At 43.9% G+C, this 27673-nt stretch overlaps 1 protein-coding gene across 8 annotated transcripts in view; it reads right to left on the bottom strand.

Moving 5' to 3' along the window:
• Window positions 1-27673, bottom strand: part of LOC146867898 (rho guanine nucleotide exchange factor 19-like) — a 212394-nt gene that overhangs the window by 12148 nt on the left and 172573 nt on the right. For all 8 annotated transcript variants that reach the window (XM_085608604.1, XM_085608606.1, XM_085608608.1 and 5 more), the window contains 2 exons: window positions 25812-25973; window positions 25621-25689 (listed from right to left, as the gene is read on the bottom strand). In XM_085608604.1, the coding sequence (XP_085464730.1) occupies window positions 25621-25689; window positions 25812-25973 (231 nt within the window). The remainder of the gene's footprint in view (window positions 1-25620; window positions 25690-25811; window positions 25974-27673) is intronic.

The raw sequence follows: 27673 nt of genomic DNA, 5'->3' as shown, positions 1-27673 counted from the left end.
AGCCCCTGAAGCTACTCTGGGCAAGCTGCAACGAATCCAAAATGCAGCTGTTCGGATGCTGATGGGCCTTCCCTCCAGATCATCCGCCAGACCAGCACTTAAGGCACTCCACTGGTTGCCAGTGCGAGAGAGGATCGAGTTAAAGGCTATGTGCATCGCCCACAAGCTTCTCAATGGACAAGGCCCCTCGATCCTGGGAGACATGGTCACCCCGTACAAAGCCTTGAGATCTCTGCGCTCGGACAATGAGCGACTGGCGAATATCCCCAAGTTTAGGAGGGCACGTACCGGAGGTCGTCGCTTCTCAGTAAAGGCAGCCACCCGCTGGAATCTGCTTCCCCGTAGTTTGCGTTTGGAATCCTGCTATCTGCGTTTTCGCAAGCAACTCAAAACTCTGCTTTTCCCCAAATAAAAAGCCTTTCTTCTTCCTTTCCCCTCTTGCCAACCTTGCAGGTTATAGCGCGGGGATGCCTCCGGGTCACCAGGCGCTCTATAAATTCTTAAATAAAATAAAAAAATAAATAAATAATAAATGTGTCGAGGACACACAAGGGGACCTAGATAGAGGTCAAGGTAGTAGGAGACATACTGCCATTTTATGTGATGAGTCTTCGGGAAGTGCTGAAATAGAGTTAAGTTGTCGCAAGGGCCTCTTTTGCGAGGGGATATAGACCCTACTATTACAACTATCAACAACAGTCTGGATATCAACCCAGGAATTTCTTTCCTCAGAAGGAAAGAGGGAATTCTAGAGGAAATAGAAGGTCAAGAAGATCAGGTAATGCAAGACCATTTTGTTACCCATGTAAAGTTGGGCGGCAGACTTGCCCAATTTTTCAAGAATTGGAGAACGATAACAGGAGACCCATGGGTTCTGCAGACGGTGTTGGGTTATCATATAGATTTCATAGAAGAACCATTTCAGGTTCAGTGTCCCCAAATGATAAGATTCAACAAGGAAATGTCAAAATTCGTAGAGAAAGAAGTAAGACAATTGTTACTGAAAGGAGCAATTGTAGAGGAACTAGAAACGTGTGCAGGTTTTGTAAGCAATATTTTCTTAGTAGAAAAGAAAGGGAAAGGTATGAGACCTGTGATAAATTTGAGGAATCTGAGGGATGTCCTTCAGACAGGAGATTGGATGACTCGTCTGGATCTGAAAGACACGTATCTGACAATTCCAATTTGGTCAGATCATCAGAAATTTCTGAGGTTCAGATGGGGAGGAAGGTTATGGAAGTTTGTTTGTCTCCCCTTCGGTCTCTCTTCGGCTCCGTGGTGTTTCACCAAGGTGCTACGTCCAGTTGTAACATTTTTGAGAGAAAGGGGGATTCCTCTGATAATTTACTTAGACGACATTTTAATAATGGATCAAGAGATGAGGAGAGTGGAGATCACTAGCAATCCTAAACTCTCTAAAAGGTCCACAGCTATCTTCGTGTGGATAGGGAGAAGTCATGCTTGTCACCAAGTCAGGAAACACAGTTTTTAGGTTTCGTGATAAATACTGTTCAGGGTCAATTGAGGTTACCTCAAGAAAAGATAAAGAAAATAAGGAAGGAAATTTGAAAGGTTTTGAGCTTGAATGTTATTTCTTTAAGGATGTTAGAATGGATAATAGGTCTGTTGTCATCAACAGTTCAAGCTATTTTTCCAGGTCCTTTGAATTATCGTGCTCTTCAAAGATTGAAGGGCAGTCACTTAAAGAGTGGTATAAAATATTCTCAGGAGATTACTCTTTCTGGGGAGGCAAGATCAGAACTGAATTGAATTAGTGGCAAAAGAATATGGAGGCTTGGAATGGGAAAGCAATTTTCGGAGAAAATCCGGAATGGATTATAAAGTCAGATGCAAGTTTATCTGGATGGGTAGCACGTTGTGGTGCTACTTCGACAGGAGGAATGTGGACTGTAGAAGAAAGTCAGTTGCACATAAATGGTCTGGAACTGTTGGCAGGTTCTTTTGCTATAAAGAGTTTTACGAGTTTTGTTGAAGATGGACAATGTCTCGGCGGTGAGATATGTGAACAAATTAGGGGGTCCGAAATCAAAGGATCTAGCAGATCTTGCGAGAGTGTTTTGGGATTATTGCTTGAATCAGAATATCTTGGTTCAAGCTGAGTTTATTCCTGGTCAAAAGAATGTACAACAAGATTGGTATTCGAGGAATCAGACTGATCCAGCGACTGGATCCTTCACAGGTGGATATTTTGGAGGATTATGGAGTTGAGGGGTCCTTGTCATGTGGATCTGTTTGCGAACAGATGGAATACACAGTTGGACAAGTTTTTCAGTTGGCGACCGGATACGGAATCGGCAGGGATAGATGCTTTCAGGCAGGATTGGAGGGGCCTTCGGCCGTATGCTTTTCCTCCTTTTGTGTTGATAACCAGGGTGACTTTGTTGGTGCGCAAATGAAAGGAGAAGGTGGTGTTGATTACCCCCCTTTGGAAATCTAAAGTTTGGTATCCAATCCTTTTAGAAATGGCGATATTGTCCAATTCTTCTTCCGACATTTCCAGAACTTCTGAGAGGGGCGTTGGGAGAATATCACAAATTAATAATTTCAGGTCAGTTGAGGTTGATGGCATGGAAGATTTCAAGAGAATCTGGGAAATGCCAGGACTTTCGAATGAGGCTTCTCAACTTATTAGAGAATCCTGGGCCCCAGGTACAAGGAAGATGTGTAGATTGGCTTGGCAGAAATGGATTCGCTGGTGTTTGGAGAGGGGTTACGATCCCGTTTCAGTGGATGTAGTATTTATGGTAAATTATTTGGCATCCTTGTTTGCATCAGGTTTCGCATATAGAAATATTAATATGCATAGATCAGCTTTTGCTGCAGGACATGACCTGGTTAATGGAGTTTCGGTTGGCAAAATCATTTGGTGAGGAGATTGATGAAGAGTATAAGAGTTTCAAAGCCCCCTGTGGAGAGATATTCTTCTGTGTGGGATGTTTCGAGAGTCCTCGAGAACTTAGAAAATTTGGGGAGTAACAGTGGTTTAGATTTGAGAATATTAAGTGGGAAATTGATGATGCTTTTATGTTTACTGTCTTTTAGGAGAGTGTCTGATATGAGAGCTTTGGATGTGGGTGCGAGGATTTTTAATCCTAGAAGGTGTTTGTTTTTATCTGTGCAGGAGAACGAAGACTAATTCGGATAGCATTTTTTATCCTTATTTTGATGGTCATGAACGTTTGTGTGTTGTGCGGTGTTCGAAAGAATACGAGAAGAGGACTTCAAATGTTCGTCCTGCGAATGAAAAACAGTTGTTAATTTCTTATAGGAAACCGCATAAAGCTGTTTCTAATCCTACCTTAGCAAGATCGGTGAAAGAGGTGATGAGGAATGCTGGTGTTGACGTGAGCAGATTTGGCGCACATTCAGTAAGGGGTGCTTCGGCATCAAAAGCATTTATGCTTGGTGGTGCGTTAAATGATATTCTGAGATGTGCAGATTGGTCAAATGACTCGGTTTTCAGGAAATTCTATTTTAAACCTGTGATGCATGCAAATTCGTTTTTGTTTGAGAGGCTTTGAACTTGCATAATCTTAGCCTCCGGTCTTGCCATAAATTGTAGATTTTCATCAGCCTAGATGGACAGAAAATCTGGATTTTATTAAAGACACGGAGGCTAATATTATCCCTCCTCTCACTTCCCTGGTTAGTAATGGTTGTTTGTTCTTTTTCAGCTCGTGGCCAGCAAAAATACAGGAAGATGGATTTTGTCCTATTTCGGATTATATTTTTCTGGACTTAATGGATTTAAGTTTATTTTAATGAAGCACACGAAAAGAAGGAAGAGTCTTGTAGGTTCTAGCTGTTTGTTGATGTTCTAAAGAACTTTGTTGTATTCTATGTTCTTTGATGTTGCTGCTGTGGGTAGCGCAATAAAAGAGGATTGCATAATATTACCCTCCGTGTCTTTAATAAAATCCAGATCAAGGCTGATGAAAATCTACATTTTAATCGAATAAAGCGTATTTTGACTTTGACTTAGGGTGCAATGGTTAATGTTAGTGTTCAGGGTGGGTTTGGGTTTTAGGGTGCCAGGGGTAATTTTAGGGTTCAGGGTGGGTATGGGTTTTAGGGTACAAGGGTCTTTTTGGGGGTTTAGGGTGGGTATGGATTTTGGGGTCCCAGGGGCAATTTTAGGGTTCAGGGTGGGTTTTGGCGTGCAAGAGTTAATTTTGGGGTTCAGGGTGGGTATGGGTTTTGGGGTGTCAGGGGTAATTTTAGGGTTCAGAGTGTGTTTGGGTTTTGGGGTGCCAGGGGTAATGTTTAGGGTGTGTTTGGGTTTTGGGGTGCAAGGGTTAATTTTGGGGTTCAGGGTGGGTATGGGTTAATTTTAGGGTTCAGGGTGGGTTTGGGTTTAGGGGTGCCAGGGGTAATTTTAGGGTTCAGGGGTGCAAGGGGTAATTTTAGGGTTCAGGGTGTTTTTGGGTTTTGGGGTGTGAGGGGTAATTTTAGGGTTCAGGGTGGGTATGGGTTTTGGGATGTGAGGGGTCATTTTAGGGTTCAGGGTGGGTTTGGGGTGCCAAGGGTAGTTTTAGGGTTTAGGGGGTATGGGTACTGAAGAAGTAATGGTAATTTTAAGAAATTTACTCTTCTGACGGCCTCTGAAGAAGAAACTGTTTGAAACGCGTCAGGCCAAAGTCAGGTGCTTTTAATTGTTTGAAAACTTAACTGCCCATACCAAATACATGCTTTGGGGAAGGCACACTGACACTCGAGTGTGGCTCATTCTGATGGGAGATATATAGAGATAGATAGATATATTTACCTTAACAACGTTTACCAAGTATATGCCTTTACCATGCATGCATTTGCGTTGTAATGGCGTGCATGGTAAAAGTTTGTGTTGTAATTTTAACACGTTGTAACAACACTTACGTTGAAACAGCCGCATTGTAATGGCATGCAATGTATTTGTATGCGAAGTACCATCATACATTCCTGGGAGACCGTTTTTGTTACCGAACAAAATCGTCCGAAACCGGCCTTAGCAAACAGCTCGGCCTCACCCCCCGTGGGCCGGCCAAGCAGTTTGACAGGCAGTTTAGGTTCCCAGTCCGGCTCTGGCAGAAGGAGGAGTAAGAGCACAGGAGGAGATGGTTCCTGCCCGGGGACTTGATAGGGGTGAGTGTAAGAAAATAAAAGGATTGATTTTATTGTACGAAGCAGCCACAGAAATGTTAATTTAGGGAGCATTGTCAAAAAGAGAATAAGACTTCCAAATACCTTGGTCCAAATAAGAAGGAGCTACGTGGTGATAAACAAAAATGCTTATAATTGGAGACTGAGGTAAATTCCTGCCCACGTGGTGAAATGGAAAAAGGTTATACTTCATAACAAAAGTGTTTAAGATTCCATCAACAATAACTAATCATGAAGGAGGACACAGGGTAAAGACAAAAATGTACAAATTGTAGGTGATTGTTCAGGTCCACAGGAAAATCCATGCAGCTAGATGCATGCGACGCCACATGGGTCAGCTATAGGAAATGCCTGCTAATAAATGTTGAAGAATCGCTGTCACGAAGAGCAAATAACTAGCTGCAAGTTATGTTAGGGTTCAGGGAAATAAATCCAGTTGTGGGGCCTGCATTTCAAATGGCAATTTTGAGAAAAACTGTACCTGTATGTTGTAGAGAAACTAAAGTGCCCACATTGGCTGATCTGCAAGTCATTATGCGGCAAGAGTAAGCTTTCAGATTGAATTCAAGACTAGATGCGGCAATGCGACCACCAGCGTCAATGGTCAAGCAGCACTGAATGCAGTGGTTTGCACTGCTGTATTCAAAGATGTTGTCTGCTGGTACAGTGGTGGGAGCAGCATTGAAAAACAAAATAAAGGTTGCGAGTTGCATCATGAAAAGGGGGTGGGTTTAAAGTTAAGTCAATTATTTCGGCGTGAGAAACTTAATGAAAATTATTTTTAAAAAGCGATGGAGGGGAAAGTATTGAATTAACAGAAAAAAAACACAATACTCGATTGATTACTTAATGTTAGAGGAAATTGAAGCATCGCATACCCATGTTCCAAAATACATAATGTGGAAAAAAATAAACGACTATTGCTCTCCCGATTGTTGATAACGTTTAACACCACAAACTTGTGATGCACACTATTTAATATAATAAAGTGTTAGCACGAGGGCCTATTTTCCGTCAAGTCCAATACGGGATACGTTTTACATTATGTATATAACCCAGGGAAGTACAAAGGACATTTAATAAAATGATGAACTTAAGGCCAACAGAACTTGCCACAGCTTCTGCGATGCCTACCCAAACACATTGCCCCACTCGCCGCAGACTCCAAACACTACATCTTCCTCGGAGACCTCAACATTCCCCTCGATAAAACTATCCATACCAACACTGCAAACCTCCTCAAAGAATGAAAATCGGCCTCACCCAGGTAGTTACCAACCCCACACACATCGCAGGGCACACATTTGAGTCCATCTTCATGGCCAGTGACAGAGTCAAGTACAGCCATGTCATCGAGCTCACCTGGACATACCACACCATTGTCCACTTCAGCGTCACAGGATCCCCCACCAAACCGCCCAGCACCTATCACCGCAGCTGGAACAAAGTATCTGAGAGCCAGTGGGACGACGACGACGCCCTCAACACCTCCCACCCTGGCACCTCAACCAACCTAGAACAAGCTGTCAAGAACTTCCCCACCTGGCTCACTGAATGCACTGATAGAGTCGCACCCCTCAAGCCCACCAAACTCAAGAAACCATCCAAACAATTTAACTGGTACACCGCGGAATTGATAACCACAAAAAGCAACTGCAAGCATCCTGAAGGGATATGGCACTCCAGCAAGAGCCCACAGACTGAGCCACTTTCAATACATCTCTCAAACAATACCACTAATTCCTGAAAATGACTAAAAGGGGAAAACATCATCATGCCCATCCCAGAAACTCTGCGAAACCCTGGCGAACATCTTCCATAACAAGATCACCATCTACAAAGACTTCGAACCACAACCCCCAGCCAAGATCCTCAAACTCCTCGCTCCCACAAATGCAAACCCCAACCACCTACTCACCACCTGGGACCAGGTCACCACTCAAAACACCATCATGAACTCCATCCACTCTGGAGTACCCACGGACCCCCTGTCCTCACTACATCTTCAACCTCTGGAGAAAAATAATCAGCGAGCTCACTGCCATCCATCACCATTGCCACCTTCCCCAAAGAATGGAAACAAGCAGAAGTCAAACCCCCATCTCAATCCATCTGCCAACCCAAACGATCCCAAGAATTACAATCCCATCCCTCTGCTCTCCTTTCCAGCTAAAGTCCCCGAGAAGGCCATTAACCGCCAACTAACGAAACACCTGGAGAACAACAGTCTTCTGGACACCTCCCAAACGGAATTGCACACCAAACATTGCATAGCGAAACTGCCCTGATCGCTGCCACTGAGTGGGAAGAAACAGAGGCACCTGGTCCTCTTTGACCTCTCCGCTGCATTCAACACCGTATCCCACCACACCCTCATCAAAAGACTCCACCACATTGGAATCCAAGGAAACACCCTCAAATGAATCTCCTCCTTCCTCACCAGAGGAACCAAGAGAGCCCACCTACCTCCTTTCACGTTGGAACCCAAGAACATCATCTGTGGCATCCCTCAAGGCTCGTCCTTCAGCCCTACACTGTTCAACACCTATATGACCCTCTTGGCCAACTTCTGAACATGCATGACAAGCGATGCCAACTGGATGAAAGACCAACTGCTTAAAACTCAACATAGACAAAATGTAAGTGCGGATCTTTGGGAACAACGCCTCATCGTGAAATGACTCCTGGTGTCTTCCAAATAAGGACCTGCTCCAACTCCGACAGACCATGCCCGCAACATTGGCATCATCATGGAAAAACCAGATCAACACAGCCTCATCCGTCTGCTTCCTCACCCTTTGCATGCTGCGTAAGATCTTCAAATGGCTCCCCGTCAAAACAAGATGTACCATCACTCAAGCTCTAGTCACCTACCGGCTGGTCTACGGCAATGTACTCTACGTAGAGATCACCTCGCATATTCTGAAAAGACTTCAGACCATACAGAATTCAGCTGACAGACTCGTCCTCTACCTCCCCAGATGAACCCACTTCACCCCCACCTCAGGAAGCTCCACTGGTTGTCCATTCAGAAGAGATGTCAATTCAAGAGGTTGATCGACACCTACAAAGCCCAACTAGCATACCAGCATACATCAACCACTGCCTGAACTTCCACCAACCCACCACAAACCTGTGTTCCATCTCCCTCTCCTTCGCTCACACCCCTCAAATCTGCCGCAGCAACAATAGAGGGAGCTCCTTCTCCTACCTCACTGCCAAGTCCTGGAACGACCTCCCCCTCGGAACTTCATCCTCTGTTGGAATTCAGAAAAGGACTCCAGATCTGGCTGTTCAATTGACCCTCCACCCCGCTCTGCCACAGGTTTTGCAGTGCCTGGATACCATCATGGGTGATTTGCCGTGCTTTACAAGTCTTGATTGATGGTTAAATATGTTTTAGATCGGATGGTCTGTAGGTGTATGTCTTTCTTCATGAACAAGCATTGGCAAAGCGGGTAGGTTTTGCCTTTTAAATATGGAAGCAGAGCTTTTGGTTTTGCCAATGCTTTTTGCTGAACAATAAATTTGACCCCGCTTGATGACATATGCATGCTTCGCCATCATGACAAGGTCAGCATTTTTACCACAGCATGAAGTATGCATGCGCGCCACCACATGTGTACACATTCATCCTAAATTGGTTGCTTTTAAAAAAAAAAAATTATTTCTAAGATGGCAAACACCCACGTTGGAAGGGTAAAATGAAAGAAAAAGGTGCACAAAATCGCATGTAGATTAAAGAGCATCCTGATAGAAAACTTCAACTGTGGCGCTCTTCTAAAACGTGAAAAAAAATGAACTTTAAAAGAAAGCCAAACAACCGGTGGAGAGGGGCAGAGAGGAGACAGAGGAGCAACTCAACATTGCCAATGAGTGTCAGAGAGCAAGCAGGGGCAGAAGAGCATTTATGAAGTAACCTGGCGATATTTAAAAAAATAAATTAAAAAAAACGAGATGGACTGGGAGTGGCCGGTGATGCAATAGATGAGGTGGGTGTGTGGAAGAGAAACATAGCACGGGGTGGACATCTGCAGGTGAAAGCAGCATACTGTAGAAAGGGGAGAGAAAGAACAAAAAATTTCCACATGCACTCCCTGGAGTGCTGAAAGCAAAAGAAACAAGCATTGGCATAGTCAATAGGTCTCGCTTTTGGGACCTTCTAAGTATTTAGTTATGCAGCACAATATCCTTGGTGCAACCACATCAACTGTTGCGTGGCTAAACACTTATAAGGTCCCAAAGGCGAGACCCATTGGCTATGCCAATGCTTGGTGTGGTTGTGTGTGTGTGTGGTTGTGTGTGTGTGTGGTTGTGTGGTTGTGTGTGTGTGGTTGCGGGTGCGTGTGTGGTTATGTGTGTGTGTGTGGTTGCGGGTGCGTGTGTGGTTATGTGTGTGTGTGTGTGGTTGCGGTTGCGGGTGCGTGTGGTTATGTGTGTGTGTGTGGTTGTGGGTATGGTTGTGTGTGTGGGTGTGGTTGTGTTTGGTTGGTTGTGTGTGTTTGGGGGTGTGGTTGTGTGTGGGTGTGTGTGGTTGCGTGTGGTTGTAGTTGTGTGTGGTTGGTTGTGTGTTGGTTGTGTGTGTGGTTGTGTGTGGATGTGTTTGTGTGTGGTTGGGTGTGGTTGGGTGTTTGGTTTTGTGTGTGGCTGTGTGTGTGGTTGGGTGTGGTTCTGTGTTGTACGTGTGTGTGTGGTTGTGTGTATGTGTGTGTGTGGTTGTGGTTGTGTGTGTGGTTGTGTGTGTGTGTGACGGTAATACTAAAAGCATCTCAAAATAAAGGAACACAAACATCGAGTTTGTGGAAAGAGAAAGCACGTTGTAAGTCAAACAGGTGCAGCAAAGCATTAACACAACAACAACAACACAAACAAGATCACTTAGCAAAGACTGAGTGCTAATAATGGATACACACAGCCCATCATCTTAAGAGTTCGATTGCAGCCAATGTGCACTCAAACCTGCCCCCTCCTTGTGAGTTGCACCCCATATTTCATGAGTTGTAACTGCTGCACCCATCATAGCGCTTTGAGATCTAAAGCGCTACATAGGTCTAATCGATTAACCAGTCGCCAACATGCTGGGCTTTGAAAGAGAATGTGCCAAAAGTTTCCAGCTTCCTCATCATGTCCTCATGAAAGCACCAACGAAAGGACTCCCTGAATGGTGCAACGTACATGAAGCAGCCGCTGCGATCAGAAATAAACACTGTGAACGTTGTCCAGTTTCACAGTAACATTTCCTTAATGTTCTTTAAGTCACAAAACAGTAATAATAAAAGCATCTCAAAATAAAGGAACACAAACATCGAGTTTGTGGAAAGAGAAAGCACATTGTAAGTCAAACGGGCGCAGCAAACCATTAACAAAACATGTTCTTTGAACGAGAACATCAAAGGGGTGCCGCGAAAGTGATCGCGGGCGAAAGTGAGAGTGATCGCGGGCGCTTAATGAGCATGACTAGGTTTGCCAGCCTCTACTCCTAAGCGCGCACCCGCGCACATGCACTGTAGCTCTAGGCTGGCCATGGTAGCATTTTTTGAGCCCTCACAAAAAGTCTCGCCAGACCAGCGCATGCGCTGGGTCAGGCGAGACCTGAAAAGTAGTTTCACTTAATGTAAGCACTGGAAAGCTACAAGTAATCCAATGAAAAGGAAGGTAAATAAGCTATGCTCCAGGGGAGGCACACACAAGGTGAAGGAAAGCCATTGAATAAGAAGCATACAAATGCGATTGGCCAGAGAGTCAACCAGCCCACTATAACTGATATTCTAGACAACAGGTCTTTCGGCAGCAGATGTGAGACCAAAAAAAGATTGCCAAAGTTCCAACATGAGCAAAATTGCCATATGTGTCTCTAGTTGACAGATAACCCTGCTATGTGAGGTAAACGCCCTGACTCAAACTATTGTGATAAAGGTGATCTAGTGTCTTGCATATTTTTCATTCCATGCTTTTGCATTCTTTCTATTGTACAAACTGTTACACAGGGACGCAATACAGGAAGAGCAGGAGCATCATTTAGGGCTTACTCCTTACGACTCCTGGCAATGCCTTTGTGACCACCTAGGCTCAGAGGTGACAAAAGCAGTTCCCAAGAGCAGAAGGTGAACAGTCTCTTGAGGTGTTTACTTTATGCTGCTGAGTATGGGATCCAGTTATATAATATAAATTCAGAAGAGCAGTACACACTCTTCTGAATAAAGAAAAAAGCTAATTAAGAACCTACATTGTTGAGCAACTTATTATCCAGGATTGTGAATACATGGAAAATTATCGGATTGTACAACATTTTCACCTTTATCCTTAGCAAGATAAGAGACCCTTTCAAGTGGTCATAAATCAAAATACCTTACTAATGAATACTTTCATCCAATAGCATAGTTCAAATTCTAAACATGGTCCATATAAGTTACTGGAAGTATACTTAACAACTATATTTTTTAAAGCATTTCCAAGTGATGGATCTATACCTTCCACTTTTGGTGTAAACTAGAGGAACCATTACATCCCAACAGTTTTTGGTAGAAATACTTTGGTTCCTAGTGTTCTAGTTTCCGTGGCACTATATACTCCACTTCAAATGAAAAGAAATCCAGGTTTCCTTGACCTATCACGTCGGCCGCCCTATTAAAATATGGGTGGTACCTAAAATAGATATTTGTTTTAGTAACTGGTGTTTTATTATATTGTCTACTTATTGCAGGATCAAATAATTTCATATGATGTGATTGAGGTTATAGTATTTGTGATGTAACTTCCGCAACCCCTGATATTTTGGTGAATCAATGCCTTCGAGGAAGAGACAGGCCCCCAGTACATAAATAGAGTACACGTCTAAAACAAGCGTTAACAAAGCCAATCTATAGATATCACAATGCCTTTGTACGCTCCTCTTCTACTGCTCTTAGTAGCTCATTCAGTCAATGACATATCAAATAAATGTCTTGTCTGTCATAGTACATTTACTGCCAGTAAGATCATAGATGTTCCTTATTATTATTTTTTGCAATAAGGGAGACACAGAGAGATGTCAGTAAAAGATTAGTATCAAGAGAAAGTGAGAGAGTGAGTGAGAGGGAGAGAGAGTGAGTGAGAGGGAGAGAGAGTGAGTGAGAGGGAGAGAAGGGAGGCAAAAAAGGGAGGAACAGGAGAGAGCACACCAAGACACAAATCAGAGGCCTTAATGCCCTATGGTCCGTGTAAGTTCTACTCTATACGCAGACCGAATTAAAACATCAATCTATGGTGGAGGGGGGTACAATATATGCATATTAGTGTTTCATGGTCCAGCCCATGTACACCTCAACAGGATCATCCCCATGTATGTTAAACATATTGGGAATATAGACATCCCTCGATCCTAAAGTGAGGCTGACAGTGACTCAAAACTTAGGTCTGACAGAAACTCGCACCTAAACACAAGGTATGACAATCTTTGGGTCCTGGCAGGCTACTTGGTGCTGGGAAACTTTCTGCAGCACTGAGCATGTAATGCCCCACGCGTCCCCGGCTGGTTCAGTGAGTGAACTGGCCTTGAGTGGAATTTAGCTGTAGTCGACCCCATCCGATAGGGTGTGCACCATGGTTTGCCTTATTCTGCTACTGTTTGACGAGCGATCTCGAACCCATATATTTAGACCCTTTGGCTGGACACAAGGAAGATTCTCATCATCTTCAGATTGAGTGTCATCTTGATGGCTCACTGCCCATTTTCATTGTGGGGCTTGACGCTGCTGCCCAGCCTCTTCGAGCAGGAGGTGCCTCACCACCTTTGTGGGTGGTGCTCTTCCCCTGGACGCTAGGCTTCTCAGTCCACTCCTAATAGACTTTGGCAAAGTGGACAGATTTTCTGCAGGTGGAGCATGTCTTGCCTTACGCCGGGCAATTGTCAAGTAGTTGCTCCTCCTTTCCACAGTTGTGGCAGCGGGTGCAGAATGGCAGATTTTACTCCGTCTCTTGATCGCATTGACTGTCTCCATCTTGATGGCAAGTGGCTGGTGATGTTGAAGGCTACTGAGGGCGCGGGAGAGCATTAATTCAATTTTGGCTGCCCGTGCTGCAAAGAGGTCGTGACACCAGGTGAGGATGAGAATGTCCTCCAAGCTGATGTCTGGTTGTCATAGGATCAGATTTCAGAGTGTCATCAACCTGCACCACTGGATGAGTTTGGCACGTTCTTCCTTTGGTTGATAATCATTACATGTGTTACCCAGCTCACGGAGGCATGCATGAAACCTCTCAAATGATTCCCCTTCACGTTGGCGAGCTTCACGCAGTTTGAAGAGCTCAAAGTTGGGGTTGCGCTGGGGGTCAAAGTGGGTGTTAAGGGCCCTGACTGCCACCTCATAATAGTCATCTGCACCAATCACCAGAAGGTGTTCAAACAGTTTATAAATGTCCTACCCAGCATAGTGAAGTAGCTGGGATCTCTTTATGGCACCATGTGCCTCTCGAGTGGCCCTGAAGTATATATTCAGGTGGTCCACCCAGTTCTTCCGTCGGTGGCCCATAGATGTTAGGGTCCGCAAGCTCACTCAAATTATGCAGGGCAGCAACTGGCTTGTGAGTGTGTGCTCCAGGGGCATGTTGCACCAGCAAGGTTAGCGTGGCATGCTGTACTGGTTTGGCATAGTCAGCCATGATGTCTAAATGGAGAGGTGCTCAAATACGGACCTGGAAGGGTGCGGTGTCCAGTGTGCACAGGGAGAGTCAATGCATGGCATGGCCAGGTCCAGTGGAGAGCTGCGCTGGCAATACTAGAGGGAGAGAGGGTAGAGGAGGAGAGAGAGGGAGACAGACTTGCTCACCAGCAGCATCAGTTGGCATATGCAGCAGGTGCAGAGCGAGGTTTGTTCCTAGTGCCAGCGGTCGCAGCTCCACAGGCTGGCCTGGGTGAGGTGCAGGTGCCAAGGCCTGGAGTAAGCAGCTCCACAGGCCTGTCTCGGGAGTGGATACCCCAGATGAGGTGCTCTGGAGATAGAGAACTAAAACACTGTCATGCAAGTTCACAGCCACTCATGAAAGTGGGGTGGTCGATGAGCGGATCTGCCGCAAAGGGTCGCGAAGGCAGCAGCATCAAGAGGGGGTGCCACCCATGTTGGGCGATTGCCAGAGAACATGCAGGATAAGGAGTGCCGTGTGATTGGTAGACTCATTGCTAGTATGGTACAAACCTGTGCGAGGTTTGCGGCTAAATGCTGGTGGGGGGGACAAATGGCAGACAAACCCAGGATTACTCTCTGTAGGCCAAAGACCATTAGCGGTCTCGCACCCATGCATTTATACCTTCAGACAGCACCCAGCTCCGAGTGTTGCATGTGTGGTGCTAGGGGTTACCATGTAGGGGCCGGGTGGCTCACTACATGTTGCACACCACTGTGGCCCTCATCTCGGGTAGCTTAGAGATATGCATTTTTTATTTAAAAAATAAATCAAATTAGATGAGGCCTAACGGAGGAAGTGGGGAACCAGGTTCGAATCCCGGCCTTGGCTCAGCATCTTGTGATTCTAGGAAAAACAATTAGTGTTCCCATGCCTAAAAAACATAATCTGACCTTGTGCAATGTAATCTTGCACAAAATTACAAAGGTGTGGAGAGACGATGGTATTTAACACAACTAACAAGGATCTATATGATTTATAAGTATTGATGAGCATAGAGGATGATTGATATAGAGAATTTGGCTAGAGATTTGAATATTGAGGACCATGTCATTAAGAAAAGTGGACTAAGGGAAAGGTCTACCTTTATTCCTAATTTGTCAAAAGACAATGTCATTGATGTTTTTTGGGAACTGGTAATGTCTGATTTTGAGACTATTAAGAAAATGACATGTAAAAACAATTTGAACATTAAAGGGAGGAAAGCCTTGGAAAATCTACAAAATGACGAACATCATTATTCATCAGACTGATAAAGATGGGAATGTAGTTGTTTTAGATTTTAGAAATCAGGATTTGGAAGCTAAAAAACAACTTGCAGTTGTCTAGTGAGTATGTGAAATATAAGAGCAATACCTATGTAGATACTCAAAGGAAATGCCATAGTCGTTTTAAAAAGATGTTTTCATTCAGGAAGGAATGGTATACCCTGAGGAGGTAAAATATCTAGATGTCAAAAATACTACTATTCCAACCATTTATTTTCTACTGAAAATGTATAAAGGTGGATCTATGCCACCCTTTAGATCCATCATATCTGGCACTGGTTCATGTGTAGAAAGATTATCTGAATATGTTGTTATGAACCTATCACCTATGGTTAACAATTAAGCTTCATACATTCGAGATGAAAAAGATCTGCTAAAAAGTTTGTGTAGATACCCGGGGAGGAGCCGGGTCTGGTGGCTTAGTGGACTAATGTGTCCACTGTAGGGGCCTGTGTTCGACCTCATGCTCACAGGTTAAAATCCCAGTGGGTCCACTCAGCCTTTCATCCTTCTGAGGGTGATAACATGAGTACCACTGAGTTGGATAAGAATTAACATCTGTTATTCAGCACCAAGATACCATTAGGTGAACATGCACTTTACAAATGCATTTTATGTTCTATTCTATTATACGGTCTCTATGGATGTTAAGAGAAAATATACAATTATTCAACATAAGGTTGGTGTGAAAGCTATGATGCATTTATTTTCATGTAAATCTGCTAACCTTTTGAAAAATGTCTATGCTTATAGAAATCCCAAACTTTGTTCTGTACTATTTTCTGTATCTGGGTGACCTTTACCAACAAATTGGGGTGCAATAATGGGAGCCAGGTTTGCTCCCTCTTATGCCAACCTCTTTATGGGGTGGTATGAGAGGGAGCATGCCTGGAATAAGAATCTCCATGTTGATTTTAATCATGTGGTTACATGGTATAAATATAATCATATATTTGTAATCTAGAATGACACTGAAAAGGAATTCCATGAACCTCATGAATTTCTTAACTCTAATGCTGTTAATGTTGAGTTATCTTTGCAATATGACCAATTGAAAATGGTGTTCTTAGACTTCGAACTCTATGTGAAAGATCAGACTCTACATAGTAGATCAAACAGGAAACAGACTTCCAGTAATACCATTCTGCATTTTGAATCTGGACATCCATATAAACAAAATACGAACATCCTTTATGGTGAACTATTAAGACAAACTCAACTGCGGTGAGGTTACTGAATATTTGATACAAGAAAAGGAAACAGTTTCTAGATTCCTAGAACGTGGATATCCGGAAAAGATGTTAAATATGGCAGTTACAAAGGCGAGGATTATAAATCGAACAGTATTACTTAAGAATAAAGAGCAACGCAAACGTAAATGGAAACAAATGAAATTGGTGAGACTTTTAACTAGGTTCTGCGCAGAGAATTACCAAATTTTTAACATGTTTAAAAAACATTGGGCCATTTCAACAATGAATCAGGAATTGGCAGGTTACTTTACTAGGAGCCCCTTGATCACATATAAAAAGGCGGCTACTCTCAAGAAGTTATTGAGTCCGAGTGACACGCACAAATATATAAAAAAGTTGGTAACTTGGATAGGTAGTAAACCTATAGGTGGTTTATAATGGTAACAAACTGTGTCTGTTGTAAATTTGTGAAAAAATACAGTTTCTGATTTTTCTACCCATGATCACACGAAGACTTTAAAAATGAAGGAATTCGCAAATTGTAGCACAACCTTTTTGTTTATATAATAGAATGTGTGTTGGCCATTTGTTGGCCATTGGTGCCCATTCTAGATTACGTATTAATTGGGATAAGTCTCTCATCCCAGCCACGACGCAAGTGTAGCTGGGGTTTCCGCTACAATGGATGACGTACCCACTGTGGTACCTGGGCAAACAGGTACATTCAGACCCAGAGGTGGTGTTATTGGATAATAATGGTAAGACTATGCAGTGCCTGACTGAGGCAGTTGAACGTTGGATCCGTTTACCACTTTCTCCCTCTGTGGCTGTATACTAATCATGAAGATGAGGTGATTCCTCGATTTTCTTTCCTATTTAGCAATAATCCTGTTCTATGCCTTCTACAATTTTTCCGACCTTTTTTGCCCTATTGGTGCATTAGGCATGGGCTGGAAAGCAACCACGCGTTCGATGGGACACACTTACTCGCCCATACGCAATGGGAGGTTTGAATGCTCCAGACCTAGAAGCTTACTATAGAACTGCACAATGTATGTTTGCACATTATTGGCTGCATGGGCTGGAGGATCTGCCCAGTCTCTGGCTGGAGCAAGATGTCGCTCTTCTGCGGTCTTTGCCCAAGATCTTATTTCATAGGTCTGTACATCACTTTTGTACTGTAGAACTTATTGGTACCACTCAATACTTGTAGAAAAGTCTGGCAACCTGGCAGACTGGGCCCCTAATTGGTCTTTGTGGTTTCCACTGGAGTAGTAGAGAGCTGTGGTGAGTGACCTACAGGGGCTTGGAATCCGCTACATGGGCGCTTTTATCCCTGATGGTCTTCTCCGGAGCTGGGACCAGATGCTTGAGCACAGTGCAGCACCTACTTTGCTCGTGCAGTTTCATTACAGTATGCGCATCACGTGCTGCAGGACCTCCTGGGTGACTCTGGCAGAGCCTTCGGAGCTGCTTGCCCCAACTTGTTTATTGCAGGTGATGACACAGCAGCGCATGATTGCCCAACTATATACATGCTCTCAGCAGACCCGACGGCCTGGTTCCCCATGGGCTAGACTGGACTGGCAGCAAGTATTAGAGATAATACTTTGTGACAAACAATGGTCTTACTGCTGCTCTGTAGTCCATACTGTTTCTCTGAATGGCCGGCATCAGCTGATCCATTTTAATTATCTCATCCGAGTCTATTACACCTCAGCTCAGGTCTTTCGATATGCCCTGCGCGATGACTCCTCCTGGCCACGCTGTGGTGCCGACGGTGCTGGCTTTGTGCAGGGTGCTTCGAACTGCCTGGGCGTGCAATGCTTTTGGCTCATGGTTGTGGGGGCTCTGCATGAGATTATGGGCAAGATCATTGCGTTTTCCCCTTGTTGGTGTAGCTGGGTTATAATAGAGAGGTCCCGAAGTCCTGCAGGCACCTCATTGTTTTGGGGCTATTGCATTGCAGGATAGCAATGCGCTGGATGAAGGGTCCTCTCCCAACTTTACAGGAATGGCACACCGATCTGACCTACTGCAATACTCAATCTGATGCTTTTCAGGACCTCATGCCGATCTGTAACCGCCCGAGAGATTTGTGGACCCTATCAGGCATTTCTCATGCGTACTGGGGCTGATAATGACACTGACATGGATGAGGGGAAGCTGTGAATTAAATGTTAGGTTGAGCAAACTGCCATATCCTCGGGGTGTGTGTCATGGCGATTGATGTGGTGTATGAAGCTGCCTCGAATCTGGGGGCTGGTCGCTGCTTGTGATGCCGACCTGCGATGATGGTGAAATGGTAGTCTACATGGGCTCTCCTGCGTTAATGGCAGCAGCAGTTTCAGAGCCTGTAATGGACATTTTCTGTTTTTGCACTGTGTGATTTCCCTCAAGCTGCCTGCTCCGCTTTGAATCATGCTGTGTTATCTGTGAACCTGTATTATTATATACACTTGTGATTTTTGTATCTCCACAGTGATTTTCTGGCCGTGCTATGCCGTCTGGTTGTCTTACAAAATGAAAATAAAGTTACAAAGTTAAAAAAAAAAAATGTTTAAAATGGATGATTGTGTACTGTACTCACTTAAGACACAGAATGATAGACAGCAACAGCATGGGTCATGTGAGAATGCTCTTCTGAGTGGAGCCAGAGTCCACTGTGCTTTTGTTTTTAAAAGAATTAGTAACACTAGGTAAACCGAATGATCTGCTGCCAGCCAGACCTAAAACGGTCCTATGTGCATCTGTATTTCTTGTAGGAGGACTGCAAGTGGTGTAAGGAGCAGCCACACATATATCTTTTCCCCAGGAGGAAAGATGCGATTGTAAATTTGTATTTTCCCTTCTTTTTTATGCCCAGGCCATTTAAGTATTTTGCCTCTAGTGAAGTGGCACTGCATTCTTGAGAAATCCCTCAGCCTGACGTCATTACCACCACGAGGACAACAGGCTCTTCCATGGGAGAAGGGGGTTTCTTCCAAACAACTCCTGCACCCTGTAGGTGCTGTCTAAATTGTGTGTTAACAAAGTGTTCCGTTTGTATTCTATGCCACTCACTCATTCCTTCTTGGCCAAGAAGAGTTCGGCATCACATCAATGTTAGGACTGCATTCCATTTGGTCTTTTCTAGGTCTACAATACTCAAATGGAGACACTGTTCCTTAAAAGGAAAGGTAAAGACGAGGAAAATTCAAAAAGAAATGGGGGAGAATAGAGTCCTAGGCTAGTATTAGGCCCAAAAAAATATAGATCAAGGGGAGGGCACACCTTAGTTTCTCTTGTTGCCCTCACACACCCCGAAGGATGTCATGCTTCATCATTGGACGTTTTGCTCCTCGTCGGGCCGGCGCTGCAATGCCCTACGGGTCCCCCGAAGGGTCACTTTAGCGGAGATCTTTTAGAGAAAACGCCGTTGGGTGCATGCGGGTGTGTGGTTTGGGTCCTAATAAAAAGATACGTGGTGATGTAGGTGTGTCGGTGACGTGATAACCTAAAAATGTCTAAGGGTTACTAAGGAAATAAGATTTAATATAAGTAGCACCCTTGACATACTAAAAAACCCGTAGGTTTAGGTGTTACCTTATTGGGAATAATGTGCCATTAGGTAACTAAAATGTGATCATGTGGTCGACATGTTTCGCGCCCCACTGGTCCAATATGGATCCTTGGCGCTTCCTCAGGACCAAAAAGAGTTGTGAATGTGGACTGAGGGATACTACCCACAGTTAATATCCGGGCGTGCAGGTGAAGATAGCCCTGCTCTCTGTGTAAGAATAAAGTCGCTCCAGGATAAAAGCCTACAAACGGGGAGAATAATGCCCCATAGATTAGGGGACGAGCGTACACACCTTCAGGTAAGTTTAGCTCCGGTGTGGCCTCTTAACCACCTACCCCAATCGTCCTCCTATCTGGAATGGTCTAGACAGGGATCAGACACCTACCCCAATCGTCCTCCTATCTGGAATGGTCTAGACAGGGATCAGACAAATTTGGGAATGGAAATAATTTACTTTGTTAACCCATAAATTGAATGGGCAGCACCAGGGTGTCATGAGGACTAGGGCAGTGCTTAATTTGTGGTGATCGTTGCAGGTGGTTGGATCCGGTATCCTTTTTGGAGACAGTTAATTATGTTTCATCAGCAGACTTCTACCCAGAGTAAGAGAAGGCAGCAAAAGGAGGAGGAAGACTAAGATAGTAAAACCGTGACCCAGAGATGATGGCTGAAACACCCTTCAGTGATATGATAATCAGGAAGTGTAGGGTGTCAATGTCATCCATCCAGTGGCAAATGGCCTACAGAGAGGTCAGCGCACTGAAGCATGATAGCGCCAGCACACAATACGCAGTATATTTTCAAATCCTGCAGGTATAGTAAAGGAAGAGCAGAAATGCGACAGTAAAGCCATTCTCGCTGTATTGATCACCAACAGACTGTATTTCACTAGTCTACAGACACTTGGAAAACGTGGACCAAAATCGATATCCTTCTCATCCACTCACTAAACAAGTCCTCCTAGCCCAGTGGTCGGAGAAGTTGACCCTACTCACCAGATCGGAAGTTCCAGACCTACCGGTTAAGTTCATGGAAGTCATCCATCAACTCCAGTCCAATGACATTTTTAACGTTGCAAATATATAACTATGTAAGAGATTCCTACATTTAATAGACAGAAGCCCGACCGACCAGATCACAAGTACCAGTCTCCAAGATTTCAAGTTAACACGTTAATATAATAAATTCCTGACTGTGCCCTTGCATATCATCCTTATGCAGACATGGGTCCTCTCAATATTCTTCATGTATGTTACAAAACATCCCTCAGCACATGACATACGCCAACATATGGAACATTTCTGTCAAATGGTGCATCATTGTTTGGCATTGATCTACAAATCCCATTAGCTTTTCTAATAAATCCCTCATCCTCCTCCACAAGATCACAGGACCAACTCTATTATTTATGTAAATATGAAACCGACCAACTCTTTAAGCTACACACAAGCTGGAGTATATTTTAAAAAATAAATACAAAACTGACACTTTAAGGAGGCGTAGAAAATGTTAAACAATTAAACATTAGAGGCTAAGGGACCTGCTATAGCCATCTACATCTATCCCAACAAGAAAGCTCTGCTGGTGAACGCACTCGTTGCAGAGATGTCCATCAATATCTTGACTCAGGTTTGAATAACTGGAAATGAAGCAGTCAGTTACTCTACATGCTGTCGAGTATCGGTCTGTTATTTTAGGATTACTTAAAACGGTATTCAGTTATTGCATGACCGCTCTGCAACAAATATATCATTAATCACACCAACTTTCCTATCAGTGTTACACCCCGAGACTTGCTGTATACAAATAGATGGCTACAGCAGGTGCCTTAACCATCAAAGCTTTATTTTTGTTTATTTCTATAGTTTATGTCGCATCAACCAACTTATTGCCTAGCTGAGGTCGTGGAACAGATCGAAACTTTGACAAACATTGTGTGCACATTATTAAAATTCTCTGCGACGTTTACAATTTCAGATACTACAATTTCAAATTTTTTAATGATTGTTTTAAAATGTTCTTCCGCAGAATGTGAAGGTCCCAGGAGCACGAGAAGGAAGACGAGGGTCTTATTAGACAGGTTAAGGGAATTTTTAGTTGCAGGACAGACGATGTGCTAATAATATTCCATATGCTGGTTTTTATCCCATGTTCAGAGAGGTTTTTGAATGGATATAAAGAATATTGAACGGAACCAAGTCTGCATGACGACGGTACCCAAGGACAGTGTCGCACATTTACAGTATTTTAGACAGCTCCTTTCAGGCACTGATTTGTGGCATTTGCCAATAGGCTGCACATAAATGTTGGTATCAAGCCACTGCATTTTGCAAATGTTAATATGCTAAAAATAGTGCACTCATTCTTGGGCATACACTGGCTGCCCCACCCTCCCTCGTCCTTTGCTCGTTGGTGCTCCCCTGTCCAGCCATGGTTTGCTCCGCATTTTTCAGATCAAGCTTCTCTGTCTCCATTCTATTCAAACGATAGGTTTGTGTTACGGTATTTCTATAGCGCAAGTCCAGTGCTTAATTTGAGCCGGTCTCAGTTGGTCAGTCCTGGCACTTAATCATCAACACCAGCGCTTTTCATGAGCCCCATTTGAGGACAAATTAATTTACAGGGAGATTAAGGGATTTGCCCAGAATCACAGTATGTTGAGACGACCCCGAGACTCCGCCCTAAATCTGCAGCTCTGGCCATTATGCCACACCCTCTCCCCTATTTCATGGTTAGCAGTTGGTTCTCTGTTAGGTGGCGGTAAAAGGAGAAATGGGCTGGTGCAAGCTGCCTCCTGACAAGAGCCCCAGCACTTATTCTTTTTACAAATTAACAACTGTGCAAGTCTAGCTAAAAGGCGGCGGAGCTTTCCTTGTTTTAAACATACATTCATTTAATGTAATCTAAAATTGCACCAATCATTGAACTATTCACAGTCTCAGCCACCTCTCTAGATACTCCAGATGCCGCCAGGCTGCTTTTTCCACAGTGCCCGGTGGACAGTAATGTAGGACCCACCAGTCCAGCCACCACGTCACATGCCTCAATCGCCTGTCCGAGACAAGTCGTTTTTGAGAAGTTGTCTTAGGTTTTCTCTCCTTGTTGAAAATATCTCTGCAAAGTGAGGGCATTGTGGTAGGCTTCTGAAAACCATGCTCACTTGCATCATATCCCTTGTACTGGTTTTATGACGTACTATGTCTAAAGTAGAAGCCAAATTCCGTTTCTTCAGATTATCTCACTTTGTTTAAAGAAAAAGTGAACCTTTCATGTTCAAAAGAGTTATGAGGGTACCTGTCTCCATTTACTTCAACAATAATTCCCCTAAAACCAAGCATGGTTCAGATTGCCTACAGCATAGTCACACTGTCCACAACATAGTAAATTGCTGTACAGTTAAAAGACTGTGATCATCTCAATCCTTGAGGTGTGATTAACCCTTTCATTTTTAAGGCGAGGGCATAACGTTTGATGTGTTTGTGCAGCCACAACTTACAAATATAGTGGTGTATATTTTCGTACAATTGGGATCCAAATCATAAACTACAGTTTGTAGTAGTGTAATAGTACTACTAAAGTACTTCTAAATGCTATTCACAAACCTGCACGTGTAAAACTCCATCTGTCCCAACTTTTCTGTGGGGCGATCCTCACGGATGTAAGTTTACTACTTAGTTGTAAATGTGAGAGGGACCGAGGAAGTGGCTGGAGAAAGGAGCATGCTTACCACTAAATACGGATTAAGGGAGGGACATGCACCCATCCACAAATGAGTAAACCCATTGTTATTCAGAAACTGCACCTCTAAAGTGACCACAGCCAAAAAGGGACCCAAAACGCGTAGAGCCACAGACCTACCCTGCCGCCGGAACTGGGATGCTAAATGGTTACCGGCGGACAGCGAATAAAAACACACTAGCGTGATGACATGGGGGGGTCACACGGAGACATTAACTCTCACTTGACTACGGGTGCTACTAGTGAATCGTTATTTAATCATAATTTGTGCAGTGGCCATCTTAAAGTGGGTCTAGAATCCAATTACACAAGTGTATATATACAATATTATGGAAATTTAGCCTACGTGTTGCACATCCGCTAATGGCACGGGATGGTGAAATGCTGGCACACCCGCGATGTGCAGGGTGAATCGTGTATTAGGGCATGTCAATCTGACGTGAGGATACAAAGCGATCTTGATCTGCTGGCCAGATCACGCTTGGAGAACTGTGTACAGCGGAGACTTGTATTTCCTGCACTATGTTCCTCAAGTGTTATTGACATGAAGGAAACTAAAAGATGGTAAGGCAGTGATGTAACCGCAGCTGTGCGGAATGTATCTCGTTTGCATCCATCAGTCATTGGGTTGTCAGTCATGTCTATTGGTTCCTCACTGATACCACCTGCACGCCGATTCATTACGGGTTGCCCTATTCAGGTCCCTGGGTTATCTCGGCCATATGGTTGGCCCACCATGGTCTGGTCACCAGGTCTGTGACCCATACTCCTGACCTTACACTTAATAGGTCCAGTGACCCCTCAATAAATGGCTTTAACTTCTCCCTGCTTTACCTAGCGCCCCTTTATGTTTTCAGGAACCAATTGGAGTCCATTTTACCCACGGCAACTGTTGCAAGCAAATACTTGACAACAGTGTATGTGAGTTTCATTCTCGTCCGTACTGCTTTTGGTTTTAATGACAATTAAAGTCTCCAGAACACGATATTGGTAATCTTTGCATACAACTCACTGACATACAGTAGGATATGGTGTTTCTATCGTGTTTCTTCTTTGTTCAGACATGCTCTCTGGGACATTTTCTCATTAAAGATTGTTTCACTATAGATTAGTCTATATACTGTGTGAGTGCACCTGAATTGCATTGTTTATATTTGTTTCTTATTTTTTTATCATTACAGGTTATCAACCAGATATAGTGGTATGTAGATTTTTCACTTATCCACTCAGTGTAGATAGCAAATTTTATCGATCCTGAAGAAGTGCCCAGATCTCCACAACATTCAAGGCACGAAACATGTTGATCACTCGAGAGCAGGGTATACACAGCTAGATACATTACTCCTAGTCTCATTACCCCTATTGCCCCCTTTTTAACCAGGTAGTTTACCTTCATAATAAATGGATTGTTATGACTAACTGACCTGTTTTAGATTCACTCCACCTTCATTCACATATACACATACTAGGCCTCTCACCCCACTGCACCCACTGGCAGGAACAAAAGATCCGATAAAGAGCCCCGGTTTGGGTGCCAGTCAGGTATTGCAGCACCGACCTGACGAGGGGCAGGCTCATATGATGAAGCATGACACCTAGCTTGCTGGGTGTGTGAGAGCCCTAGTTCTGACAAGGGGAATTTCCCCCCCCCCTTCCGTTGCACCACCAGTGGAGTTATTTTTATCTCATCACACTCAACAGTATCTCTTCTTCTCTTCCTTATGACCCTAGAGGAACTTTGTACCACTTTTTGTACACAACCTGAATTAGCCACACACCGATCAATATTGGTGCATTTTATAATGTATAAATATATTTATAATCTGGAAGGGACAGTGCTACAGACATATATTATAAAAATCATATATCATATCTGAAACTATTCACTCATGCCACCATGCAAACAAGTGTAAACCGAGGAGCGTGCAGGCCTGAAAATCCAGAGAACTCTGCAATGCTTCATTGCTTGGGAGAAACATTTGGGGGTTGACCCATCACTCCCCCCAAAAAACGCGATCCTCCACCCTTTAACACTCACCTTTGCACTGGAAGGGACTTGGAACGTATCTGACTGGAAAGCAGAGACATCCATTCTTGCTTCTCATCCCTAGAAGCCAAAGAGATACTGTTAAATGTTAAGGTGGGGTGCCCTGTTTTGCATAGACAAAAAAAATCCTTAGGAGTGCTGTCCAGAAGTCTCCTCTCCCACAACGCACAATCAACACTCACTCGCTTGCCGCTTCTAGGATGAAGCTGCAGCTGGACCCATTGTGGTTCTGCAGCAGACACATCAAGAAGGCTGTGCTGGGCAGACCGAGGGCCTTGGCTTTGAAGTCCTTTGCTTTTACATTGCCAGAGCAGGCGTAGTCTTCAACCAAGAAAAGATCATTCCTAGGAGAGGTGGAAGAGGAACAGAGCTCTGCGTTAGAAGACACAACCATGCAGTGTAAGAAAGACAAAGGCAAAACTCAAGGTGGAAACCAGTGACCTCAGCAAGAATCTCAAATGTATGATGGGTGACCAAAGGTGCACATCTTAAGGGTAATCGTGGTGCATTGGGTCAGCTGTTAGCCTGAAACCAGTCCCATGATGATTGTTTCCGGTCCAGGGAAGACATGGCTTGGCAGTTCGGGCTGGACTGCTCCCATGAGGTACAGGGTCAAGACTGATTTACATATAGCTGTGTCTGAACTGGGGGGCAAAGTGAGCTAAAGAATGATGATGGATTCAACTCAGGTCGGTGACTGGGAGTGAGTGTTTGAAAAGTTTCAGCACTCCATCCATCATCTCCTTGTGCTTGCATTGGGTCATCTTACCATTCACAAACAGAACTACAGATTCAACAGGGATCAACTGCTCACCTCGGTCTATTAAGCAGTCCATTGCCCACTCCTAGGGGAGGGGATGAACTCATTTCAATAAGTGAACAGGGTATAATTTAGTGGCAGAAGTACAGTAACTGGACAGTTCAGGGGCTGACAAATATTGTGTTAATATAGAGTCTTTCAATCCCAGAGGAGCAATAACGGGTGGTCTCTAAAAGCTTAGCAATGGCCGATTCTTCCTACTTACCCTAAAACTCTTCCCATGGCTTAAACTTAATGGGGATTGAACTTCTATCTCACAATAGGGTGTTCGCTCCCCCTATTCAGAGACAGAAACAATTGAACAGGCAATGAGGAGAAATTCCCACCTCACCCCTTTAAAGGAACCCCACCAATATAGGCAAAGTATTGATTTGGGTATGAAGGCTGAATCCCCCCTCTCTCTGCATAAAGGAAGGGCAATGGCCTTTTATTGCTTTAGAAATTCATCCTTGCTCACATTCCCCCAAACACAGTCCAAGAACTGAATGGAGAGGAAGACGGTCTAACATAACTACTCTATGTCCCACCCATAGGAGAAGACAGAGGCTAACTAGGAATGAGGCATCAACTCTAGAGGTGGAGCAGAATGTGCACCTCTACAAGGTTAAATACTTTAGGAAGATAACAACCAAGGCAAACCTACTGTAGAACTTGGTACACGTCTTGGAATATTACTATATAAACCAACATTCCATCTGGAATATTCATGGTTTGTGTACATGTAGGATTTTGTGTTGTAAAATATTTCTAAAAACTGTTACTGAACTCATCTAATCTGCCTCCCAAGTTTAAATTGTTACACCATGATGCAAGAGAAGGCACCTATGTGTGTCCCCGAGGATTGGGTTGCCTGCAATTTCGTTTAGGTCCCTTGCTCACTTTGCCAGTTGTTTCAAGAAAAGGTCCATTGATCACTTTGCCACGAGATTCAAGAAGTCTGTTCCCATGAGGTGCAGGGTCAAGACTGATTTACATATAGCTGGGTCTGAACTGGGGTGGCGAAGTGAGATAAAGAACTATGATGGATTCAACCCAGATCTGTGCTGGGGATGAGTGTCTGAAAAGTTTCAGTGCTCCGTGAATCATCTCCTTGTGTTTGCTTTGCAATTTCTGAGGCACAATGTTGCTATTGTTGCTCCCAGACCAGTGCTCCCTCTACTAACTACAGACTCAGACACTTTAAATTCTTACACAGACTATATCACACACCAGCCCAACTGCATA

This window comes from Triturus cristatus, chromosome 1_2 (assembly GCF_964204655.1).
Source record: "Triturus cristatus chromosome 1_2, aTriCri1.1, whole genome shotgun sequence".
NCBI classification, from domain to species: domain Eukaryota; kingdom Metazoa; phylum Chordata; class Amphibia; order Caudata; family Salamandridae; genus Triturus; species Triturus cristatus.
The sequence above is the reverse complement of the archived record's forward strand: the minus strand, read 5'-3'. Positions and strand labels throughout refer to the sequence as shown.